This window comes from Fusarium phalaenopsidis, assembly GCF_050370095.1.
Source record: "Fusarium phalaenopsidis strain FUZ10S chromosome Unknown contig_32284, whole genome shotgun sequence".
Classification (NCBI taxonomy): Eukaryota; Fungi; Ascomycota; class Sordariomycetes; order Hypocreales; family Nectriaceae; genus Fusarium; species Fusarium phalaenopsidis.
This window is the reverse complement of record NW_028145414.1, coordinates 1,293,875-1,317,479: the sequence shown is the minus strand read 5'-3', so window position 1 is coordinate 1,317,479 and position 23,605 is coordinate 1,293,875. Positions and strand designations below refer to the sequence as shown.

Genomic DNA, 23,605 nt, shown 5'->3' with positions numbered 1-23,605 from the left:
TTATTGCCTAGGGTGCTAGGAGTATTATTATTAGACATATTTGCGATAGTATAGTATTGCCCAGGGTGACGCTAGTAATCCACTAAATAAGAGCTATTAATATATAATAATTATATAGGTCCTAAGGGGATAAACCAGTCGTACTAGTTTATATTAGCAGTAAATCAGGTCGCATACTCTAGGAGTAGGTATATAAGTCACGTCTAGTAATATACTTAAGGGTATTAAGTATAACTAAGTTATATTAATAGCTGAGGTAGCTAGTATATAAGAAAGTGCTAATGAGCGTATGCTATATACTTCGGGATATCTTAGGTGATCACTGTGTCCGGTAGTATAGTCATAGTGATCATGGTAGTGATCACTTGTGATCATGAAGTGATCACGGTGATCGTTCATAGTATCGTGAGTGATCATTTCCTAATTGGAGGATTTAGTGGGTATCTTTTCTGCTCACGTGACAAGTGCTTTGTCAGGTCGTGACAACGATAGCTTCTTCTTCTTCGTCTGTGAGGACCCGCAGTCTGCCGACTTGCTGAGGCGTAAATCCGGTCTCTAGCCTCGTCACGATCCTCTGAATAGAGGCAACAGAGGACCCGGGGTGGCGTGGGTTGGCGGCACGAAGTGAGAGAGGTTGAGTCATGCCGGAGGAAGAGGTTCGGTGGAGGCCCCGGGCATACCGGGCACGTGATGCCACGACTTCCCGGGCGGCCCTGAGATTCGCTTCACTCGGCATAATGAAGATAGACAAAAGAGAGGCAGTTTTTACCACTTGGTGTCGTGAAATATGGCCAAAATAGGTGGTGATTACATGAAAATGAGGACATCATCAAGTGCGGGGCCTGTCTCACAATTTTGTGGCTGTCTCACAATTTTGTGGCCAACCTAGCTTGCTAGGTTGGCTCGCCTGGGGCGATAGCCCCACATGAGCCAACGGGTAGCTATCTTAGAACCCTCTTTTTTAGAAACCGTCGGCTGGTCGAGAAAAAAACTGTCGGCTGCCCCATGGTCTGCTAGCGTAAAAAAAATCTCCCATATAAAAAAACTGTCGGTAGCTCAACCGACGGTTTTAATAGATGATAGGGAATCAGCGCCGGGGTCCTGGGAAGTTGGAGAGGACGCACGGACCAAATATTCTTGTATTCCGACCCAAAGCCAAAAAAAAAAAAACGAAAGGGGAAGGTGCACGGGCCGCAAAAAGTGGTATTGGGGCCATTACCAGTGGTAATTGGTACAGTAGGGTTCTCATCGAAAAAAGCCGTCTCCATGTCCTCCTCTGTTCGGCCCCGACAGCAGTATGCCAAGCATAAATGGGGAAAGGCCCAGTACCTGTGCAGAGTTTTGTTGGCTGATAGAATGGACGTCGTACTCTATGAGTACAAACCGCCCTCATAAGGCTGGTCAACATCATTGCTGGAAAACCCGCAGTGTCCTGTATTTCCTGAAACCTCATCAGGATGAGTCATGGCGCCCCATATCAATGGGACGAGAGCTTCATCCGACCTGTCAGCATCACCAAGGCCATGGCAAGCTGCTGCTATGCCCAGGCTGCAGCTCCCAACGACAGGCATGGCGGTGGGTAGCCTGCGGTAGCCTGTTATGACAACAGCTAGGGCCATGACGACTGCTGTTATCACTACCGCCACGATGGCGGCGGGAGAATAACCACAAGTAGTTGCAAACTCGTCGACCAAGTCGATGGCAACAATGAATATGCTCTGAGAAATCATCCAATGTATGAGCATGGACATGAGAATCAAGGGGATGCTCCAACGATAGGGCAACTGCAAAAAGTAGCGAGACCTCTGCTCTCCCCTTGGGTCTGATGACACTCGCAATCCCTTCTTCTTTCGCCCAAAGTCGCTCCACTCATTGGCAGCTAGCATTCCGGTGAGGAGGCCATTGTACTGAAAGTATAGGCCCGAGAAGATGAATTGAGGCAGGTTGGCAAGCAGGACGGCCTGGGTCATGGTGAAGCTGTTTACAATGCTGTTGCCCTTTGTAGAGATGAGGGCCTCTCCTGTGACGGCTCCGAAACCGAGTCTCCAGAGTGATCCCAAATCCCTCGAACCACGAAGTCGGATGATACCAAAGATTAGAAAGAAGAGCACCACTGAAAGAGAAACCGAATACCTAGATAACCCGCATTATTAATCTTGATCCGATTTCTCTACCACGGTGAGTGGGAAAACCTACACAAGGATGCTAACCGTCCACCGACGTCGACTGATGGCTGATGCCCACCGTCTCTTTACTGGGGCCCAGGTGCGAGGCCTGGTCCATTCATTGTTGTCCTTCTTCTTGATGTCGCTCACAGCTGCCAGACAGCCACCGGCCGAAACAGCGTCTGGAGCAGTCAGGAAGGATTCCACCGCATCCCCAAGAACCAGCAAGGATTCCGCTGGCGGCTTCAAAGCTATGTACAGGAGTATTGCAGCCTTGAGAGCATTTGACACCAGTACATAGGCGATAAAGGTAGGGCTGAAGGTAAGCTGGCATGCTTCTTCAGCCGGCCGGCTGTAGCAATATTCGACCTTGTCAAAGTAAGGCGCCCAGTTTTCTGCCGCTTTCTCCAAGGCCGGCAGCCGATCACGACAGGGGTAGGCATAGGTGCTGGGACACACCCAGCTATAGCTTTCTTCAGGGAAGTAAACGTCGACGGAAGCAGACCAATGCTCCATAACTAAGTCCTTCGATTTAAGCTCTTTGGTTCCAGTGACGAGTATCACATCCTGGTGGGAAGTCTGGAACGCCGTAGCATATTGACGAATGCACTCCAAGTTGCTGAGCCTCTTGAGACCATTAGAAGTACCCAGGTCTGTCAAATTCCTCCATTCCTCTAGGAGCTCGGTGTGGACTTCAGGGTAGAAGTCGTAGTAGAGTTTACTGAGGTTCTGAGGACGTGAAAAGAGCTCGGACTGACTCAAATTGTGGTGTGCCGTCTCTATGCTCCAGACGCGGTAGGGGACTGTTACCAAGGACGAAAACAAGACTGAGTTATAACTAGCAAGTCTCGTTGGTTATCGGACTGAATAGCAAGGGGATAAAAAGAAACTTACAGAAGATGCAAAGGAAGCGATGAAAGCATAAGGAGACCCCAGAGAATGACTCTGTTTGTAGGAAGACGCCTTAGGTTGTGCATGCTCGGTACACCGATGTCCAGCCATTTCCCCCTCAAGTGCGCCTTGTCGACGTCGGCACGGGTAGGAGCAGAGATGCATTGCATGCCATAGTTGCTGGCGGCCAGGAGGATGGAGCTGAGGGCGTTGATTACAAGGTGAAGACCGGCATTCAGAAAGCGCATGTCCGAACACTTGCCCTCCTGAAACACCGGCTGGCCGAGCTGATTCTTGTTGCTTCGCGTTACAGCCAAAATAGTGGCGACGAGGTTGACAATGAAGACGGCGGTGCAGCTGGCGGCCCCGGCAAAGAGACTGAACCTCCAGCCTAAGTTGGATTTGAGCTTGGAAAAGAGAGACATGGGCTCTTCGCGTGTGCTATTGGAATGAAGCGATACCCGGCTTGATCGACGCTGGGACCATTCACTCAGCTCCATCGCCATGGTGAAGACAGGTTATACACATGGATGATGGAGCTAATGGGAGAGCAACCTGTGCATGGGTATTTAATGGTCATGCCAAGGTCAGGTGCCCCGGATGCGCTGTTGGCAACATGCAGGGCACGCCGCCTGGTGGGAATCTGACATCTTGTTCAGGCTCGCAATAGGGCTGCTTTATTTAGCTCACATGCCACGGTATGTGTCCATCGCCCGACATGGAAGAACTCTCTGAGACTATCATGGGCATAAAACGGAGATAAGGGTGAATGGTATCCCCTTTTGGAAGTCTCCGATAATGGGTTATGATGAGAGGGATAATAACGGGGTAAGGAGGAGCTAGCCGGGGCTGAGCTGGGGCTGAGACAATCATATCAAGGGGGTTGAAACAAAGTGTAACCGCCCCAAAGTAAGCATAACCCCTGTGGCTTGCATTAACCGGCGGTAGGATTGTGTTGAACCGAACCTATCATGCATGTTAAACCGTGACTGAGTGAATTGTGCTTAATTTACTCTGTCTGATTGTATCTTGCCCCTCTTTTGGGCTAATGCCTTGCGCTATTCCTATTTAAGATTTACTTATATCACGTGAATTTACTCTATCTAGTTCTAAGATATATTTAAGCAAAACGCATTATAAAATGCTCTAGGTATACTCGTATATATAATTACTCTAGTTTAATATACCCCCCTAGAGTAAAAAGTCTTAATACTCTAAATAATATCGCTTATTATATATAAATACGTTCTATATCTTTGAAGTTATTTTCCTTATTTATAAGGCATTTTTGCCTAATATATATTATTATATTATTTAATATTATAGCCGAAAAAGGAAATATTTATTTAGCTAAATAAAGGTCTTTTTCCTCTTTAGTTAGTTATAAATAGCTTTAAAGTTATAAAGTAAAAGGGAAAGTATTTATTTAGATAAATAAAGCCCTTTTTCCTTTTTAGTTAATTATAAATTATAAAAAATAATTAATTTACTCGTTTATTATTTATAATTTATATTTAATGCTTATAGATAAAATGCCTTTTCGCCTTAGACTTTCTTTCTTTTTCTTTTTCTTCTTTAATTTTATTATATATTTTAATATATAACTTTTTATATTACCTTAGGCTTCTCTTTTATAAGTTTACTTTAAGCCTTTTAAGCTACCTTTTACTAACTATATTATTTTGTTAGAGAAACAGAACACACCAACCACAGCGAGGTTGAACGCTTCGTGACTTTCTTCGGGGGGATTTTCAAAATAGGGATCTCACACGCTTCTTGGTGAGGTAAACACAATATAAAATAGTAAGGGCAATTGATCAATTGATAACAATGAAAATTTGGTCAGAGAAAGAGCCCAAAAGCTGCTCCTTTCTCGTTGACCATGACGACAGTGATGATGATGCTGATGGCCGAAGTGTTACGGGCGAACCCGTGAGGAAGGTTGTTTCCCCCTGGAAAAACCAAGACCGGAGAAATCCTTCTCCGTAGCCCCGCTGCGAGCCCTGCACAAAACCCGCAGCGAAGTCACAGCTAGTTCTTTTCCTTTTCTCTCCCTTCCTTAGTCTTAGATATTCAATCAACCAGTTCACCTTAGCTGCATAAGCTCCGGTCCGACCCTAGCATTATCTAAGACTCAACCATAGCTCGCTACTCGGTAGCAGAGGGCTCATTGCGAATCTACGCAATGGAAGAAGGTAACCCCGGGGGCATGTCCGTGAGGGACATAGCCCTTATGAACCTGATCGGGGATCGACTGAGCCAGTTCATGGCACCCCTGCAGAGTCAACTCGATAACCTATCACTACGCATCGAGGAAGCAGAGCGCTCGCGGGCAGCCAATGGCGAACAGCTGGCCAATACTCTTGGGCCACTCCAAGAGCAGGTCATGCACCTGTCCACACAGTTCCAGGCGTTTCAACAGCCCCACCCACCTACCAATCACCAGCCCCCCTTCATCGAGAACGAAGCGAACACGCAGCTCCCTCCTTACGACCCTCCCGAGGAGCCTATCACGAACGAAATCACCCCTGAACCGCCAGCGGTGCCCAGAACCATACCCCGACGCAAACCCCTCCCAGACCCTCCTAAGTTTTCGGGAAATCGCCGCGAATACCCTTCGTAGTCGCAGCAAATGCGCGATAAACTCTTACTAGATGCCGAGTTCTACCCAACAAGCCAAGAGAGGTTCTACCTAATCAACTCATGCTTATCACAAAAAGCCCAAAGCCTAGTCGCAGCGTTCTATCGAGCGGGAGGCACGGGGGGTCGCCGCGACCCCGAGGATTTTATAGAATATCTCGACCGATCCAACGAAGACCGAAATATACAGGCACGCGCGACGAGCTCGCTGCTAAAGCGCCGCCAGAAGGCCAATAAGTCCTTCGCCACCTTTCTACCGAAGTTCGAACAACACATTGCAGAAGCAGGAGGAACAACCTGGGAAGACAAGGTGAAGATTACCTTTTTAGAAGGACTCTTAAACGAGCGGCTGCATCGCAGCTTAGTCACCGTCGAGCTCCCAACGACTTACAACCTGTGGATCAAACGAGTTCAAGAAGTGGCGTGGAAGCTCGAGAGGTTAGGCCCAGAAAGAGAGACAGTCTCAGAGAGGTCGCAGCGTCGCAGCCGTTACCCCAGGGAAAGGAACCAACCAAATCGCAGCCGCCAACGGCCACAAGGTCCCGGTCAGACACGAGACTACGAGGGAGACACCAAGATGACAGGTGTCAATAAGGCTTCCTATACGCAACTCTCGATCAATTTTCCGCCCCCGTTCCTTTCCCGACGTAGAAATTTTTAGGCAACTCTTCGCATCTGCAACATCTGCAGCGGTCACGAGCACTGGCAGCGGGAAGCTTTCATTCTGTCGTGCTCTGTTAGTAGTAATCCGCCTGTCACTTAGACACGTTCTGACCTTTTCCTCGTCCGACAGCGGCAAAGCCTTCTCAGTAGACTTGAACTCATATTTCTCGCCTCTCCGACGTATGCATATATATACCTCAGCATCGTAAGTCTGATGGATATTGAGGCCGTTCTTCTTGAGAGTGCTCCATTTCTTCTTGAAGTTCTCATTGCTTCGGTCTCTTTTAGCCCCTTGGGTGTGCTTACCATTTGCCATTGTGAAAGGTCGACGAGGCAAGGACTGTAATATGGCCTGGGGGCGGTGTATAAATAACTAGTTCCTCTTATTGTCGCCAATTTTAGCAGATGCCATGTTGGTGTTGTTAGTTTATAGTTTTGTGTATCCAGGGACCTGTTTTGGTCCCCCCTTGAGCTGCACTTGGCCAGCAGAGTGGACTAGGATCATGCAGCTTTCCGCTCCCCTGTAAAGACGTCGCATGTGAAGCACCCTACCTGACGGTAGGTGCGTGACGCACCTTGCGCCCTTCATTTGAGCTCCAGGGCTGCGATGTGTTGCGTTTTGGAGGCATGGTTTCGTGGAGGCGCTCCTCCTCCCGGAGTTGTTCTCGAGTATCTATCGTAGGCTTACTCTGCCTAGCCTCATCAAACAGTAGGCAAGCGATTCCTCTGTCTTCTGGTAGTGGATAGTGGCAGAATAAGCCGGACTGCTGGAGCGATATAATCCGGCTGACTGCCCAGGTTGGTATGGCCGAGACCAGCGCTGCGGTCAATTCAATTTTTCGCAATTCAATTCAATTCAACCCAATTCAATCCAGGAAAAGAGGAGTTCAATTCAATCCAATCAAGGACCCTCAATTAATTGAATTAATTCAATCCGGATAGGGATTTTGGTGGTGATGCTGCTGAAATATATAAAGATAGCATTTTCTGATGGTTTTCTCAAAGTGCTACCCTAATTGCCTAACTCTGCTAAGTTAGCATCCCAAATAGGCATAGCTTAATCACATGACCTCGCGATCTCATCGCGCCGCGCCTCCTTCCTTCTCACATCACACATACAACTTCCCTCCCTCAACCATCCAAAAGCCCGACTTTTATGGCTATTTCGGAAGCCGTTCTTTTGCCCTTTGCCTCGTCATTATCATCATTATCATCATTATCATCATTATCATCGTTTCCGTCATTTTTGTCATCTTCTAGCCGATCTAATCGCCGCTAAGTTCGCGTTGCAGAGAGGGGCCTGCGTCTCTCTCGTCGTAATCCGTGGCAGTAAGCCGAGGAACGAAAGGCAATGAAGATGACTTCAATAACGGTCCTTGGCACCCCTCTTGATGATGATGAAGATGACCTCTACCTTCCCGATTCTCCTTCTGCCGCCATTCCTACCCCATTGAGAGACGACCTATTCCTCTCTGAGTCTCCCTCCACCGTTCCTACGCCGTCAAGAACCTCCTCATCGACCCCTGGCCCGCCTGGCCCCCTACGATCATTATCGAAGCCGCAGTCTGTGGCCGCACAGATCGAAGAATTCAGTATCCGCGATACAAGGCACCTTACAATTGAGACCCTCCCTCGAATACGATTTGCCGGAAAGAGATTCTTCTTACATTCCTGGCTGCCACGCCGGCATAAGCTACGGTCCTTCATTGGCGATCACGGCCACAGCCTTATTGAAGTCAATGGCAACACGCTTGGAAACGCCTTTTGGCTATGCGGTCATTGTGATAGGCGTGGGAGGACCCAAGGCTGCTTATTTGCTCAGCGGGCCACATCAGCAGCGATATCTCACCTTCGGATTCAACATTCAGTCACAAAGGCGGGCAGCCCGGATTCGTCATCATCAGCAGCTTCTGCGGTCCTTGCCTCCCTTCAGGCTCATGCCAAGTCTCCAGCTGCTGATACCACCGCCTTCGGTGCTGTTGATGAATTCAAGGCCGCTTTTATCCACTGGGTCGTCGAGTCGAACATCCCTTTGAGTGCCGTCAGGCATGACACCTTCCAACGCCTCCTACGGACTCCAAATCACATCATCAATGCCGCCTTGCCGACTCACCATTCAACTGTGAAGGCTTGGATCATGGATGACTTTAAGGCTAGCCAGAAGCTTATCCAACGCCAGCTTCGGGCTGCTAAGTCAGCTATCCACCTTAGCTTCGATGCGTGGACCTCCCCTAGCCAGCAGGCCCTCCTAGGGATCGTCAGTCACTTCATTGACTCTGCCGGCTTCCAAAGGCACAAGCTACTTGCGTTAAAGCGCATCATTGGCCCTCATTCAGGTGCCAACATCGCTCCTTTGGTAATAGAGGTCATCAATACCTTTGATATCAAGAAAGCCGGATTCTTCACTTTGGATAACGCAATAGTCAACGATACATGCCTCGATTATCTCTTCTCTGACCACCTTCACCTTTTTCCGAGTCCACCGGTCTTCACAGATGTCACAACGGTCCGATTACGCTGTTGGGGTCATATTATCAACCTTGCCGCTAAAGCCTTCCTTGAACCCTCAGAACAGTCTCGATTGACCGTACCTAATGATGAGGATATCATACGGCTCAGTCCTAAGGAAAAGGAGCGTTTAGCTAGTTGGCTAAAGAACGGTCCTGTGGCTAAGCTATCAGACGTGGTAACATTCATCCGCCGGTCCCCTCAACGCCGGGAAGCATTTTCCTTCCAGGTTCAACACACGGCTGCTAACGCCGGCGCCGACTCTTCAGCTGATGATAACCCCTTATTCTAAGCCCATAATAGCATACAGCTTTGCAATAATAATGACACACGATGGAATTCAACCTTCTATATGATTAAATGGGCCCTTCGTCTTAAGGAGCCATTATAGTCATGGATTGGGATTAACTCGATGGAGAGAGAAGACCGGAGGCTGCCAATAGAGAAGAGACTGACCGAGGAAGACTGGGAGGTCTTGTCAGAGGTCCACGATCTTCTTATTCCCTTTCAAGAAGAGACTATGCGGTTCCAATCCCGCCGCCCGGGCGATATTGGGTGGGTAATGCAGAGCCTCCTTCGCCTGACTTCCTGGTTCAGAGATCAACGCGATCGCCGTTCCCCTGACTCCCCTACCGCTAATGAACCTCGACGACCACATCGTGTTAGCAAGCTGCCGGGCCATTTGGATGACTATGAGGTTGAGTATTCGTCACAACGATCACACAGTCACAGTCAAGCTGCCTTATTAGCTAGGCCACGCAATGATACGAGGGAATACCTATGCCTTTGCTGCCAGCTAGCCCTGAATCAGCTAGAGCGGTATAAGGAGCTGCTAGGCCAAACCCCCGTTTATTGGGCTGCTGCTATCCTTCATCCGTCCCTGTCAGCCCGTTGGGTTAATCGTGTGGAGCCGTTCAAGGCAAATCTCATCCTTGAACGCTTCTAACGCTTCTTCTTTGACGGTTGGGCTGTCACGGAACCGGTCTTATGCCCCAAGACCCCTGAGGAGCCTAAGAAGCAGGAGGGTCGCCTGCTAGACCTCCTTCCCACGGATTTCTATGAAAATCCCGCTGAAGGGGATGGGCCGGCTATATAGGAGTTGAAGGCGTGGTTTGGCAAGGCCCCTGAAAAGCTTGATAACCCAATCGCCTTTTGGCAACGGCAAGAACAAGCTTTCCCTATGCTAACTCGAATGGCGATAGATATCCTCTCAATACCTTCAATATCAGCAGAATGTAAGCGTGTATTTAGCCAAGCCAAGCTTACAATGGGGCCGCAACGGTTGAGCCTAGTTGACGAGACTTTGGAAGCCATTGAGTGTTTAAAACACTGGAGGGCTGACACGTGAGAAGACACGTGATTCAATTTAATTCAATTTATCAATTCAATTCAAGTTTTGACCCTCTCAATTCAATTTGGAATGGCCTTAATTCAATTGACGAAAATCCTGATTGAAAATTGAATTGACCGCAGCCCTGGCCGAGACAGTCTAAGCATGACCGGCTTCTTCCTCGCGGCACGTTGAGCATGGAGGGTTCGAGAGCCGGGGGGAGCAAGTTATTGGTCCTGTCCCAGAGGCTGCTTTTCTGCTCGAACGGCTAAGTCTCGGGTATTTTCTTATCTACCCGTTGGCTCATGTGGGGCTATCGCCCCAGGCGAGCCAACCTAGCAAGCTAGGTTGGCCCGAAAACTGCGGGACAGGCCGAAAACCCCGGGATAGCCCCTCACCGTGACGCGTCTGAATTTATATGCACTTTATACCTGAAAACACCAAAAAGAGTGACACAAGATAGTGCAATCTAGTGTATTCGCGTCTATCTTTATTATGAGTGCCATAAATAACCTTAAGGCTGCGAGGGAAGTGATCGCATTACGTGCTAGATTCGCTAACCGGCTATATCGCGTTGCTGCCGGCGTCACTAAGCCAATCTCTGTTAGGGCCGCTACGGCTAAGCATAAGGCTTCTTCTTCTTCTGCAGTTAATCGCCTTATTAAGAAGCTCGAGAACCCTGATTCTGTGAGGCCACCGGGCCGCCCGCGCCTCCTAACGAGCGAGGAAGAAGATGCCATCGTTGCCTTCGTCACCTGGATGGAAAAAGCCGGCTTTCTTACCTCCAAGGCTGAGATTAAGGACGCCGCTAATACCCTTCGCCGCCATAGGGACCCAGAAGCGAAGCCTATGGGCAAGTCATAGTACGCAACCTTCCGTGAGGATCATCCGGAGCTCTAGAAGACCTTCCTAAAGGCCGTCGACAAGTCTCGTGAGTCTTGGGAAGTAGGCGGCATTACCGACTTAAAGGAATGGTTTAAATGACTTACTAAGGCTATCAGGAGATTTAATATCTATGCCTCTAAATGCTAGAATGCCAACTAGGCTAGGATCCGAGTTAGCTACTTACGTGAGCGGATATAGTGCCTCATCGTCCGCATAAGGAAGAAGACATATACCTAGGTGCTCGACCCGTTAAACTGCGAGACCTGCTCTCTTATCGGTATAGGAAATGCAGTGGGCGATACGGTGCTACCGTGGGCTATCTTTAAGATGTTCCCTATATTAGATTACGCCTATATTAATGCCGATCCGCAGATATGCTTTACTAAGTTAGAGACTACCTTCTTTAACGGCGAGATTACCTTTGAGTAGGCGTAGGCGTTTAACTGACATAGCTAGGAGAAGTCTGCGAGGGTATAGAGCCGCGGGAAGCCTTTCGTAGAGTAATTTAGTTATGATAAATTCCTTCGTGATCCCATAAGGTAGTATATTTAATATAATATTTCTCTTACTTCTTATAATCTAAGTAAAGAGATCTAGTGACTTCTTATCCTTAATAGATTCACGGGATATGGCCTCTTTCCCTTCCGCGAGTATTACCTTAAATTCTAGATTCTCGTGATTCCTTTGCCTCCTTATTCTACGCATTTTCTTTAGCTAATAGATATAGGAGTCTTCTAGCCGATAAAGAATACACATTAGAAGATTCTCTGCCGAGCTTTGCGCAAAGGCAATATTACCTTCTCGCGCCTTAACTTCGTGAAAGGACTATAGGCAAGTCAATTAATATCTAACGGGAAGACCTGCTAATTAAGGCGTGACTTTAGGAGATAATTGATAAAGGATTTACTAGAAAGAATATCATATTAGGATTTAAGAAATCTGGCATCTTTCCCCCTAACCCTAACCCCGCGGTAGCCTTCCTCCTTAGGCAGTAGATAAAGGCAAAGAAAGCAGTCAACCCTGCCTTTGCTTCCCTTCTTCCGTTAGATACATGTTTCCAACGCGCCTCTAATACCGCAAAACGCGTCACAGAGGAGTATCTCGATATCTTTTCCTCCCCAACGCATGCGGGGCTGCAGGAAGTCCGCAAGGTCGTCATAGAAGCCGTTCTTCTCGAGGAGACAGTAACTATATATATGGATAACCGGCGAAGTCGCATCGAGAAGAGATACAACCAGATAAAGAGGGGAAAGAGGGCCAAGCCCGTCGGTGACTTCACTCATAGCGTTAGTCTATAGGATCTCCGTGACCAGCAAGCAGAAGTCATCGCCGCAGACCATGAGAAGGAGAATCGGCGGCAGATTCGCTCTATGCGCTCCGTACTCCTCAGGGAGATCGAGAGGCTCAAGGAAGAGTAGCGAGATAATAAGGAAGTCATCGTTAACGGCGTGAAGAAGAAGCTACAGTTCAAGAAGTGGCTTAAACACACAGGGAAGAATAAGGACTAACGTATATGATAAGCATGCGGCGCAGACAAGCATGCGGCGCAAAAATCCCTCAACTTCTCCTCCTTTCATCTGATCAATTGATTCTCAACCATTTAGGATGCCACAATCAAATATAGAGGCAAGAACGCTTCTTGCCCTTCTTGCCCTTCAAAATGACCCGAAACTAAGTATCCGACGTGCTGCAACAATCTATAAGATCAAGGAGCAAAGGCTCCGTCGCCGACGGAATGGCATTCAATCTCGAGTCGATTGGATCCCTAAATCACGCAAGCTATCTGATCTAGAGGAAGAGATTATAGTTCAATTCATCCTCGACCTAGATTCGCGAGGCTTTCCCCCGCGACTGCGTGGTATTGAAGAAATGGCGAACCGACTACTTACTGACCGCGATGCATCACCTGTCGGCAAGCGATGGGCTTCTAACTTCGTCAAGCGGCATCTAGACCTCAAGACGCGTTTCTTTCGCAAGTATGACTATCAGAGGGCTAAATGCGAAGATCCGACTATTATTCGCAATTGGTTTACGCTCGTAGCGAATACAATCGCGAAATACGGTATCACCCTCGCCGATATCTACAACTTTGATGAGACCGGCTTTATAATGGGCATGATTACAAGCGGAATGGTCGTCACAGGCGCAGAAAGGCGTGGAAACCCGAAATCAGTCCAGCCTGGGAACCGGGAATGGGTTACAGTCATCCAGGCGATTAATGCCGAAGGGTGGGCAATCCAGCCGTTCATCGTGGTTGCGGGCCAATATCACCTCTCTCACTGGTACCAAGAAAGCAACCTCCCGGGCGATTGGGCTATCGCGACGACTCATAATGGCTGGACTGATAACGAGACTGGCATCGAGTGGCTAAAGCACTTCAATCATCATACAAGCATGCGATCAAATGGTCGCTATCGTCTTCTGATCCTTGATGGGCATGAAAGTCACCATTCAGTCGACTTCGAGCAGTATTGCGAGGAGAACAAGATCATCACGCTTTATATGCCGCCTCATTCGTCTCACCTACTTCAGCCTCTTGATATTGGGTGCTTTGGGCCGCTAAAAATGGCATACGGTCGGGAGATTGAGCATTTGATCAGATGCTCTATTACCCACATTTCGAAGACCGAGTTCTTCTTGGCCTTTTATGCCGCCTACTAGGGTACTATGACGCAAAGCAATATCAAGGGGGGTTTTAGAGGAGCCGGGCTTGTTCCTTTAGACCCCGAAAGTATTATATCAAAGCTTGATATCTAGCTACGGACCCCAACGCCCCCTGAGGAGGAGGATAGCCAGCCCAACCCTTGGGTCTCAAAGACCCCAAAGACAGTCCTCGAGGCTAGCTCTCAGTCTGAATACCTCGAAAGACGAATCAGAAGGCATCAAAGTAGCTCTCCAGAGTCTATTCTTGAGGCTCTTAAGTCATTGACTAAGGGAACGAAGGCAATAATGCATAAGATGACCTTGATAGAGTCTGAGGTCTAGACCCTTCGACGGTCAAATGAGGCCCTAAGCAAGCGGCGCAGAGCGAAAAAAACCCGGCTATAAGATAGAGGGAAGATGACTGTAGATGAGGCAAGGGAAGCAATTGATCAGATGGATGTTGATACGCAAATACAGGGTGAATCGTCGAGAAGTGGTGGTCGAGGCGGGCGGGCGCGACCAAAGGAAGGCCACTGTGGGAAATGCGGTAAGGCCGGGCATAATAGAAGAACATGCCAGACTGTTGCTGAGCAGTCTAGGGAAGAAGATAGTAATTGAATTGAATTGATTAGATGCTTTATTATGTTTTTATCTTCAATTCCGTCTTAAAGGTTAAGAAAAGTGCGCCGCATGCTTGTCTGCGCCGCATGCTTATCATATACGTTATCTATCTATGGATACACAACGTTCTCAGATGACTCAACTTCTCAATGAAAAGACTAACGGGTTCATGATAGATACAGAGTTGCCGCAAGAAGTCAGAGACTCGATCCGTGAAGCAACGCACGCCGCGAAGCCCCCCAGCGCGATGGACTATAGAATCAGAAGAGTATCTTTGTTCCAATCGCTAGCCGATATCGAGCGACAAGACCCATTAGACGCAGTCCCTTCTCTCCATAGCCCATCCAACATTGCCCGAAAGACAGGAGAAGCAAGTTTCAAGTGTTTTGAAGACTTATGGAGCCTCACGGCCTCCCGGACGATAAACATACATGCATACATACATGCTCATCATGCTCGTTAAATTCCTTGCTCAAATTCGACAACTAGACCGCGCCCAGGCGGCAAAGGAATATGTGGAAAATAAAGCCAGACGAGACAGCAAACAGCTATGTTACTCTGGCTTTCTTCCCCAAATGACTCGTTGCTGAAAGAAAGCATGGTATCTACCTGAACGGATCTCACGTCGAAACTGAGCGCAGTACACGGAAACCTCCTCCTTGGTCCATCCCAGAAGCTGGCTCGCCATGTAAAGCACGTATCCCTCCAGGTCCTGTTCAAGAGAGGCCTGCAGATATTGGCCAATTTCCTTTTGTTTAGGGTCTCTGGGCCAACCCCCAATCGGGACCTTGAATTCGTTGTTGACATTAGCCCTTTCACATTCTCAGGAGCAAAAACCAAGATTTTCAATCTCACCTTCTTGTCCACGTACTGAATATCGACAAATCCAGCGGCTTCCATGCTCTTACGCTGAAGATCATCTTCAACGACAGTGCAGGAACGACCCATTTTCTTGGCACCCTCGATGAAGAACTTGCCCCATTCGCTGTGGGCACTACCGGGCGGAATCGTATCATCATCACTCTCCGCCACGACTGTTGGCTCGTAGCTTTCAACCCAACCACCAGGCTTGCAGACCCTGTATGCGTTGCTAAACAACGCATTCCAGTCTGTGATGCTTCCGAACAAGTAGCGCAAATGCACGTAGTCAAACGTATCGGGTTCAAATGTCCACGTTAGGTTGCAGTCTTCGATTTCACTAGGCTGGGTCAGTCTCCAAGATACGTCAGTGTACAGTAGACTCTTACAAGGTTAGGTTTGGTGGAATCCAACTCGGTTGGATGGGTGAGAGGTCTGTTCCAATAACAGTTGCAGAGGGGAACTCATCGGCGAAATCGCTAGTGTAAAGAACGGATATTAGAAATACTCAAGCGAGAAGTCTCGGGGCCAAGCATACATTGCCCAAATGCCTAAGGTGCTGATATTAGCCGTGTTCTTCTCACCCCGACTGTCCGATCTTGAGGCCATACCTGTTCCGGTTCCCACGTCTAAAACTTTCTAAAGAGTCGGGTTAGAGCGAAAAGATTGCCTCGGAAAAGACATGCTGGTACCTGAATATCGTTCTTCAAGGGTGCTAAGAACAGCTTGTCATCAAGAACGAGAAGCATGGCGTGATGGCTGTGGGTTAATGAGATGTTAGAATCATCCTGCCGCTTTGGGGAGCCGCTCACTTGACGTCTTGTGATTCATTTTGCTGCTCATCGTTGGAGGCCCTATATGCCGCCGTTCGGTGAATAAGGCTTCATCCACAGTAGTTCGATCCTGCCATACCAGTATTCGGCATTTCCTTGCTCAGAGTGGTATGTGCGGCCGTGGATAGTTCGATACCGCAAAATACTGGAGCTTAAGGACGCCGTCGAGGTGGCTGCATGTGTCCCGAGAGCCGACTCCGTATCAACGCCATCGTCATCATCTCCCTAGGCACACTTTTAATATGTCGCATAAAGAGACTAGAAATCAGTAGCCTGTTACCTGTTGTGCGAGTTGTACCCAATGCTCAGCGGGATGAAACGCTTGCGCCTGGGGTAGTGTGACGCCGTCGTCGCTCGGCTGTGGCCCGCCGGTGCCAGACATTATGAAACACCACCAAACGAATTCTTAAGTGGATTAAGAATAGTTACAATGTCAAATCTCAAGAGGTTGCGGGATTTTCTGTAGACCCCTCCTTCAAACTGTGCGCCAAGACCACAATCATTGGCTCTCAGGCTCTGACTCTGGGCTCGCGTAAATATCCCCTCTGAGTTTCGCGATCGTCTGCTGTCAGGGGTTTGTGGTCTGAAAAAGTTGGGTTCTATGACGAGTCATCGATCATAGCACACAACACCGACAGTCGAAAAAGAGGGGTTTGAGTTTCAGTATTTCTTCAGGAACTAATAGCAAGCAATGGGGCATGTATGCGTGATCGCAGGGAGCTGTTTTTCCGGCCGAAACTGACCGCGGCACCAACTTCGAGGCTTTCCACGTAGAAACACGTAATTTTCGCATCAGCACACTGCCGCCAACACCTCTGCAGCTATTCCAGCTTTTCATTCCTATTTCCCTCGTTGAGAAATGGGTCTAATATACCAAAGGCTTAGATCTCGTGGCCGAAGGAAAATGACGTTAATAGCTGGAAGGACCCGATGACGAAGAACGCAAGGCTACGAGTTTAGCAAGAGACCTCTATTGCAAAAGGATATATCTAGCTTCGAATGCTAATTTATATAGGTATACATAAGGAAAAGATAATTAAGAGCCACTAGAATACCCCGAAGCCAGGGCAGCAACGCCCTAAACACTCAATCCTCAAATTCATGCCATATCAGAAGTTTCAGATCCTTCATTATCCCCTCGCCCCTTTAACCACACCAAGGTCGATGAGACCGGGCCTCTTCGGAAGGAACTCCAAGCTTATAATAATTAGTCTGATCATATACAGGCCGCGTCTACGGAGATCTTCTTCCCGGACTCTCATCTAGCTATAGATAAATATATAATCTGCTTTACAGGTAGATCAAACGAGACAACAGTCATCAAGGGCAAGCCTATCCCCCTAGGGTTCAAGACCTAGGTCATAGCACAACAGGGCTTCTTTATTCACTGGCTAGGTATGGCACATCAAGGGTGAAAAATACGGTGTCGTTAGTATTGAGCTTCCAAAGCCGGAGTCATCCTCACGAGGTCGCGGCAAGAGGGCATCACAAGCACTAAAGAAGGAGCCTAAAGAAGAAGACAAGCTTATCGCCTTAAACTCGACCCAGGGCGTCGTTGTTGCTCTAGCAAATACACTACCAAAAGCGACATATCACGTCTTATGGATAACCTCTTCTCGTCGGCAGACCTCTTCCGCAGCCTCCGCACACATATACAAGGAAATTCAACATGATAAGAAGGCTGATGGGGACAAATTTCAGCCCGAATCTTCAAGCCCGTCAGCAATTAGCCCCAGAGACGGGAACATCAATGTAACGTAGCCATCATATGTATGCGGTCATCAAAGCTGTACCTCCCCAACGGGGTATGCCTCCCTGCGGCTGAGTCGTCCAGTTGCGGCTAACACTTGGGTTAAAAAGGATGACGGAGCGCAATTCATTTCGAGCCTGATAACATCGCTTCAAATTTCATCACTTCCAATCGTTTCTCCAATCTCAACAATGGGAACAGCTCTTGACGCCCAAGCTTGGAGGGACATTGACGCCCTTATCCGCAACGCACTACAGGCTCGGGAAACGTATCGAACGGGCCCGAAAAATCCACGCACCATGGCTGCAGCGTGGAAACCTATCATGGAACTCCTCGCCAAATTTCCCGAAGGCACATTCACCAAAAACGATCACAAAGACGTCGCCAACATTAACCCGTACGGCAAAGAAGTCCTCACTGCGTTTACCGAAGGCATCTGGGCTTTCAGCTCAGGTCCTGTTTTGGACGATTTGGATTGTCCTCAGACCGCCACTGATCTCTACTCATACTTTGGTCAGGATCTGTACCAAGTCTGGTATAATTCTGAGCCTGAGCCCAAGGACAACAGCGGTTGGGCAGCCTTGTTTCGAGACGTGACGAATGACGCTGCCGACGACAATCTCATTACCACGGACACCACGGCGCGACCGGGTCTAGTCAATTCGCCGCGGGCAGCTATGGCAGCGCATGCCTGGGTCATTACGAATTCTATGTGTGGTAGTGGTGAAGTTGCACACGCGATTGCGAACAGGGCCAGGCAGCTTTGGGAGAGGAGGTGTGGCCCTTTTGTAGTAGCTCAGAATTAGGTATCAGTGCGAAGAGTATGTATAAAGCTATCTCGAGAAATCAGAGCTTTCCAGCCCGGGACCACCCCCAGCCAGTCGTCAAGTCAGTAGATTCACTCACACGCAAGTTAGTGACAGTGCTAGCCTTGGAGGGTGAAAGGCCTGCAACGGTATTAATGTGCATGGTCCTTCTCCTGGGGCCTACATCAGCTCTGACGGCGCACTCCAAGTAGCCTTTTCGCAAAGTAGCGTCTGTATTGAAGGCAAAAGGTAACCAAGTAGGGCAGAGATGTAATCCTTGCTTAGCCCAGATCACAACGCTCATGCCAGTATAACGGCCGCCATGGTGGACATGGATACCCAGATAATTGCTATGTAAATCGACCCATGGGTAATGCGAATGCCATGGCTGTCACAAGCCTCATGGCAAAGAGAGGCGAAGAAGAAGTCCTGCGCTCCACCCCCCCTTGATGTATCTGGGTGGTATTGAGGGATGAAAGCCGACAGCCTGCTTCTGCCAGGACTTGAGCCACGGCAACACTCGCCAATAAAATTGCACCACATGGCTGGCCGCCCTCTGTATCCGTTTTGAGGCCCTCAGGTTGCTACCCCTACAAACGAATTGCTCGTCAGCTTGATCTACAACGTTCTGGCCTAACAGGGGTCAAGAGACCCATAGGCTCTAATCAATGTGTTGAGTCGATACGGTAACTTGCACATCGCAGGACCAACGCAGTCTGACTGAGTCTGAAGTGTCAAACACAGTTGAGCAGGAAGCTAGAATACTGTAATCCACGCAGCTGATCGTACCTGGAAAGTCCGCATTCACAAATTAGAGAAACACTCCCTCAACCCAACGTAACGTTTTTCTGCTACAACTCCTCCCCTCCATCTTCAAGACTCAACATAGGAACATATTGAAAATACAGTCTTTATAAAGTCTGCAGCAAAAAAATGCCTTGCGCTACTTGTAAGAAAACGATCTGCACCTGCTCCAACCCGCGTTCACAGGACCCTCCTGTTCTCTATGCTTCTCCCTCGTCAAACATTGCGACTGTGGAAACCAATGCGCTTATTGATCCTGAAAGTAAGCTTGCTTCAATTGTACATCCTGCGATGTTGAGCAACAGGAGTGTGAACATTGACACCGATTAGGGCTGGTCAGAGGTGGTGGCGAGTGTCTCGAGGGGAGACGCATTGTTGTCACTGGGACTTCAGAGTAGGCTTGGAGCCCATCATTGGCGAAGCCGTTCTGCCAGTGCAGTTATCCGAGCATTGCGCGGTATGATAGCCAAGAAATGGTTTTGGGAGCTCTCATTTCGAGAGATGGCGGTTAGGGTACCAGGAAAGTTCAGGGGACAAAGCCTCTTAGAACTTCAGGCAAAGTGAGATATATTCTAGAACAAGAGAGATCTAGCCCAATACACATAATCCCAATTTTTGTTGTCATCTCGTAGAGAGCGCTAGAAACGAAGTTCGTGAGGAATCTGCTGGTCGTCGTCGTGGTATCTTCCAGGGTAGCACGGCCGATCAAGCGACCCCCACAACCCCCAGTAAGCCACCTCATCTCGACCAAGGCAACATGCATGACTGTTTTGGTGTTGGTTCAGGTTTGAGCATCAGGCAGCAGAGGAAACCCCGCATCCTGCCGGTTTTGTCCGCCTTGGCTGCTGTCGATAGCCAAGGTTACAACCAGCACCTGTAATGTAGCAGCGAGTTTCCCCCCTTAGAGAAAGCCGTCAAGGGGGTCTTCGACAAGGGTTGCCATCAAAACCGAAAACGGCAATGGATCGACACAGTTTCCTCTTTCCCCGGACAGGGGCGAGATCCCACTGAGTCAAGCACCACTCTCCTTTCCGCCTCATTGTGAAGTGTCCTAAAACGGCTCTCGATTTCACTGTATATATCTACTCGGGCTTGTCCCTAACATTCACTTCCTCTCGGAATGTATCCGAGGATGAATGCGAATTCGTCGTGATTTCGAATCCAAGGCATGTCGAATGACTTTTCACGAGTTTGACTAGCTGGATGATGAAAGCAATGAAAATCAACAATGCGTGAAGTCTACCTTGATTCCCTTGTCAGGAGTAAACACTCCTCGCTCAGTTCCTCCTGTTGATTGAGGTTGGACAACGAGCCACCCAGCTCACTCACTACACAGGTAAGGTCTTGTGCTTGCCCCTTAGCGCGGCTAGGGAGGGGAATGACGGAATCATTTGCTTTATCTTCAAGAAGCATACGCCTTGTATTCTTTCACTCTCACCAGACAAGGCTTCGGATCAAGCGATCTGGAATATGTTTACCTCTGCTTGGGAGGGATCTAATTACGTAGATCTTTTGACTTCCCGGACGCCTTTGTATAAGGAGTCCCAGATATGCCTTAACTTCCGAGACGCGGCCCGTTCACATGTAACCGGTCTCAGAATCCATCAAGGGTGCAGATCTCTCCGGCTCGCTGAACAGGAACCGGTACAATGGCGTAGTCGGAGACAAAGGGGTGAGCAAGAACGATATCTTCTAGCTCTGCGGGAGCAACTTGATGGCCCAGTTGTGTATCGCTGAATAGGTATCCTAGCTGACGTATGTGCGAGAACTAACCTTGACTTTGATGAGCTCCTTGACTCGGTCGACAATTACAAAGTGACCGTGGCCTTGGGGAGACTTTCGCACCGCCACCTCATCGCCAGTCCTGATCCACTGGCCGTCCTCATGGGTCACAAACATCTCGGCGGTGGCTCTCTCGTTGTTGAGATAGCCAGGAACAATCGCGGGGCTCTGTACCAGCAATTCTCCCGGGGTCTCATACTCCGTCACCTCTTTTCCTTGAGTATCGATAATTTTGGCCTTGGCCTTGATGCCAGGCAAAAGCGAGACGGATGAGCCAATGAGGATATCCAACTCAGATGTCGATACAACCACTGCGGTGGTTTCCGTCAAGCCTATTAGTCCACGTTAATCAGGCCTATTGCTCGTTAAAGGGGCCTATACTTGCCGTAAATCTGGCCAATCCTCCATTTCGAGTTCATCTTCGACAGGTCACGAACTGTGTCACTGCCCAAAGGCGCAGCACCAGCGTAGACATACCGAACCGAGCTAATATCATACCTGGCACACTCGCCCTGCCGGCTCAGCATCTGGACTTGGATCGGGGGCACGACGCTGATCGGCTGAATCATGAAATTCTGGACCGCTTTCAAGAAGGCAGTCAGCTCGAATCGAGGAAGCACAATGCACTCGCCGCCGCTATAAGCACCGAGATACGCTACTGGAACTAGCCCATAGATGTGGCTGAAGGGCAGAAGACTAAGGGTGACTTGACTACCGAGGACGAGTAGGCACGCTCTCATATGCGTGCATCTGAATTATGTTGGCGATGACATTTTGATGTGTGAACTATGACGGCTTTCTAGCCTTCTGTAAGCACGGGCAACTCGGAATGTGAGAGACTTGACTGACTTGTAGCCCTGATGTTCCGCTGGGAAAGCATAAGTAAGCAACTTGTCTTGCTCCCTGGCCCTGGATCCATCTCAACGGCCGTAACTCAGGGAGGTGCCTCCCTTCCTCTATCAAAGAGTTGACTGTCTTGAAGGGAACTTTCTTCTAATCGCCTGGCATGGGAAGGATAAAGATATGATCATCCTGTATCCCGACTCTCCTGGCGGCGCCAAGACAAGTCTCGAGAAGCGGCAGGCAAGTAAAGACAGCCTTAGCCTCGGCAGCGCGGAGCTAGTGTTTGAGCTCCACGACCCCATACGCGGCACTGGCAGGCGTGACAATTCGGGACAGGCGATAAATGGCATGTGTGAGGGGGATGTAGTCAATCTAGGGGATGCATATTAGTCGGAGTGCGGAACATGACAAGAGCCTACGCACCGTATTCAGCGAGAATAAGTCAACTACTCGGTCCCTTTCAGTTCCATCAAGATGATCAAACTGCACCTGTTTCGCGATCCCTCAGGCAAGCCAATCCTCTCGCCGAGCCACTTCAGTCGTGATGTAGGTCTGGCCCGTCAGGCCGTAGGTAAAGGGATTCCGAGCCTTGGCGAGTGAGCCGGGTCTATATTTGTCGCTGTTGACGAAATCTGCGATGGCGATAGAGTCGGGGGGCTGCAGCCTCGAGTCAGTGAACAGCCGTCAGTCACATCTGAGTACGAACCGAAGGGCAGCTCGGGCACCCATGATGGCGAAGTGAAGACCATTATCAAAACATAGGCTCTTTCGAGTTTTTTCTACAGTATCTCTCCGTTAATTGAGTGAGGTCTTTGGCAGCGCGTGACGGTTGAGGATCCGGAAAAGCCAGGTGAACCCGTGGCTCGAGTATCGGCTCCGATCCGCGCCTTTTTTTGGGTGAAAGAAACCGTGGCTGAGGTTAATCACCTTCTGTTTAAAGCCCTAAGTATCAGTAGGTTGCGCAGACGCCTCAGAACCGCGAGTGGTAGCGTCTAGCCTCGGTCTGTTCTGTGAAGGAGGGTGCGCGTTCCGGCTGAGCTCGAGCAACCATGGTTTTATCCGGATTACGCAGGGCATGAAAGGGATGAGGTCCTTTCCCGAATTTCCATAGAGAATCCCTTGACGTAATGTTAATCCCATCAGCCTTCAGTAGCAGACTGACCACGTTCTCATGTCCATTCTCTGCTGCGAGCGACAACGCTGTCAAGCCTCTGGGGTCCTTGGAGTTACAATCAATACCTTTCGCCTTTAGGAGCCGCCTGACAACCGCTACATGACCGTTTTTGGCTGCATATGATAACGGGGTCAAGCCACTATGTTCAAGTGGCCCAGGTGTCTTTGAGTTGACATCGACACGAGGGGTGGTAAGCAGCAACTTAACTACTTCCTCGAGTCCTTCTCCTGCAGCCAAAGAGAACGGTGTGCGCTGATACAAATCCTCGCTAATGGAAGCATTTCCATAATCTCTCGTCGAGTATCTGATCCAACCAGCGAAAAGATAGGACTTGTGAACTTCCGGAGGAAAGAAGGGTTCGCTGCTCATATGATCTGGGTCGATGTCGTCTTGCTCAAGCAGCAATTTG

General features: G+C 49.0%; 7 protein-coding genes across 7 annotated transcripts; 4 read left to right on the top strand and 3 right to left on the bottom strand.

Annotated features, from left to right (window-relative positions):
- Positions 1 to 1,370: 1,370 nt before the first annotated feature.
- Positions 1,371 to 3,481, bottom strand: LRP88_02274 (uncharacterized protein; the record flags this gene model as incomplete). The annotated part of the gene is made up of 3 exons (XM_083238941.1): positions 1,371 to 2,133; positions 2,197 to 3,003; positions 3,060 to 3,481. The coding sequence occupies 3 exons, from the start codon at positions 3,479 to 3,481 to the stop codon at positions 1,371 to 1,373; spliced, it is 1,992 nt and encodes a 663-aa protein (XP_083105536.1).
- Positions 3,482 to 5,241: 1,760 nt separating this feature from the next.
- Positions 5,242 to 5,679, top strand: LRP88_02273 (uncharacterized protein; the record flags this gene model as incomplete). The annotated part of the gene is made up of 1 exon (XM_083238940.1): positions 5,242 to 5,679. One exon carries the CDS (start codon positions 5,242 to 5,244, stop codon positions 5,677 to 5,679), a length of 438 nt encoding a protein of 145 aa, XP_083105535.1.
- Positions 5,680 to 7,710: 2,031 nt separating this feature from the next.
- LRP88_02272 (uncharacterized protein) lies at positions 7,711 to 9,159 on the top strand (the record flags this gene model as incomplete). The annotated part of the gene is made up of 1 exon (XM_083238939.1): positions 7,711 to 9,159. One exon carries the CDS (start codon positions 7,711 to 7,713, stop codon positions 9,157 to 9,159), a length of 1,449 nt encoding a protein of 482 aa, XP_083105534.1.
- A 3,792-nt stretch (positions 9,160 to 12,951) lies between these two features.
- Positions 12,952 to 13,743, top strand: LRP88_02271 (uncharacterized protein; the record flags this gene model as incomplete). The annotated part of the gene is made up of 1 exon (XM_083238938.1): positions 12,952 to 13,743. The coding sequence occupies one exon, from the start codon at positions 12,952 to 12,954 to the stop codon at positions 13,741 to 13,743; it is 792 nt and encodes a 263-aa protein (XP_083105533.1).
- A 1,156-nt stretch (positions 13,744 to 14,899) lies between these two features.
- On the bottom strand, positions 14,900 to 15,953 carry LRP88_02270 (class I SAM-dependent methyltransferase; the record flags this gene model as incomplete). Its single annotated transcript, XM_083238937.1, has 6 exons — positions 14,900 to 15,133; positions 15,202 to 15,544; positions 15,594 to 15,683; positions 15,743 to 15,755; positions 15,816 to 15,843; positions 15,897 to 15,953. 6 exons carry the CDS (start codon positions 15,951 to 15,953, stop codon positions 14,900 to 14,902), a joined length of 765 nt encoding a protein of 254 aa, XP_083105532.1.
- A 2,025-nt stretch (positions 15,954 to 17,978) lies between these two features.
- On the top strand, positions 17,979 to 18,593 carry LRP88_02269 (uncharacterized protein; the record flags this gene model as incomplete). Its single annotated transcript, XM_083238936.1, has 1 exon — positions 17,979 to 18,593. One exon carries the CDS (start codon positions 17,979 to 17,981, stop codon positions 18,591 to 18,593), a length of 615 nt encoding a protein of 204 aa, XP_083105531.1.
- A 2,550-nt stretch (positions 18,594 to 21,143) lies between these two features.
- On the bottom strand, positions 21,144 to 21,919 carry LRP88_02268 (uncharacterized protein; the record flags this gene model as incomplete). Its single annotated transcript, XM_083238935.1, has 2 exons — positions 21,144 to 21,511; positions 21,613 to 21,919. The coding sequence occupies 2 exons, from the start codon at positions 21,917 to 21,919 to the stop codon at positions 21,144 to 21,146; spliced, it is 675 nt and encodes a 224-aa protein (XP_083105530.1).
- Positions 21,920 to 23,605: the final 1,686 nt, after the last annotated feature.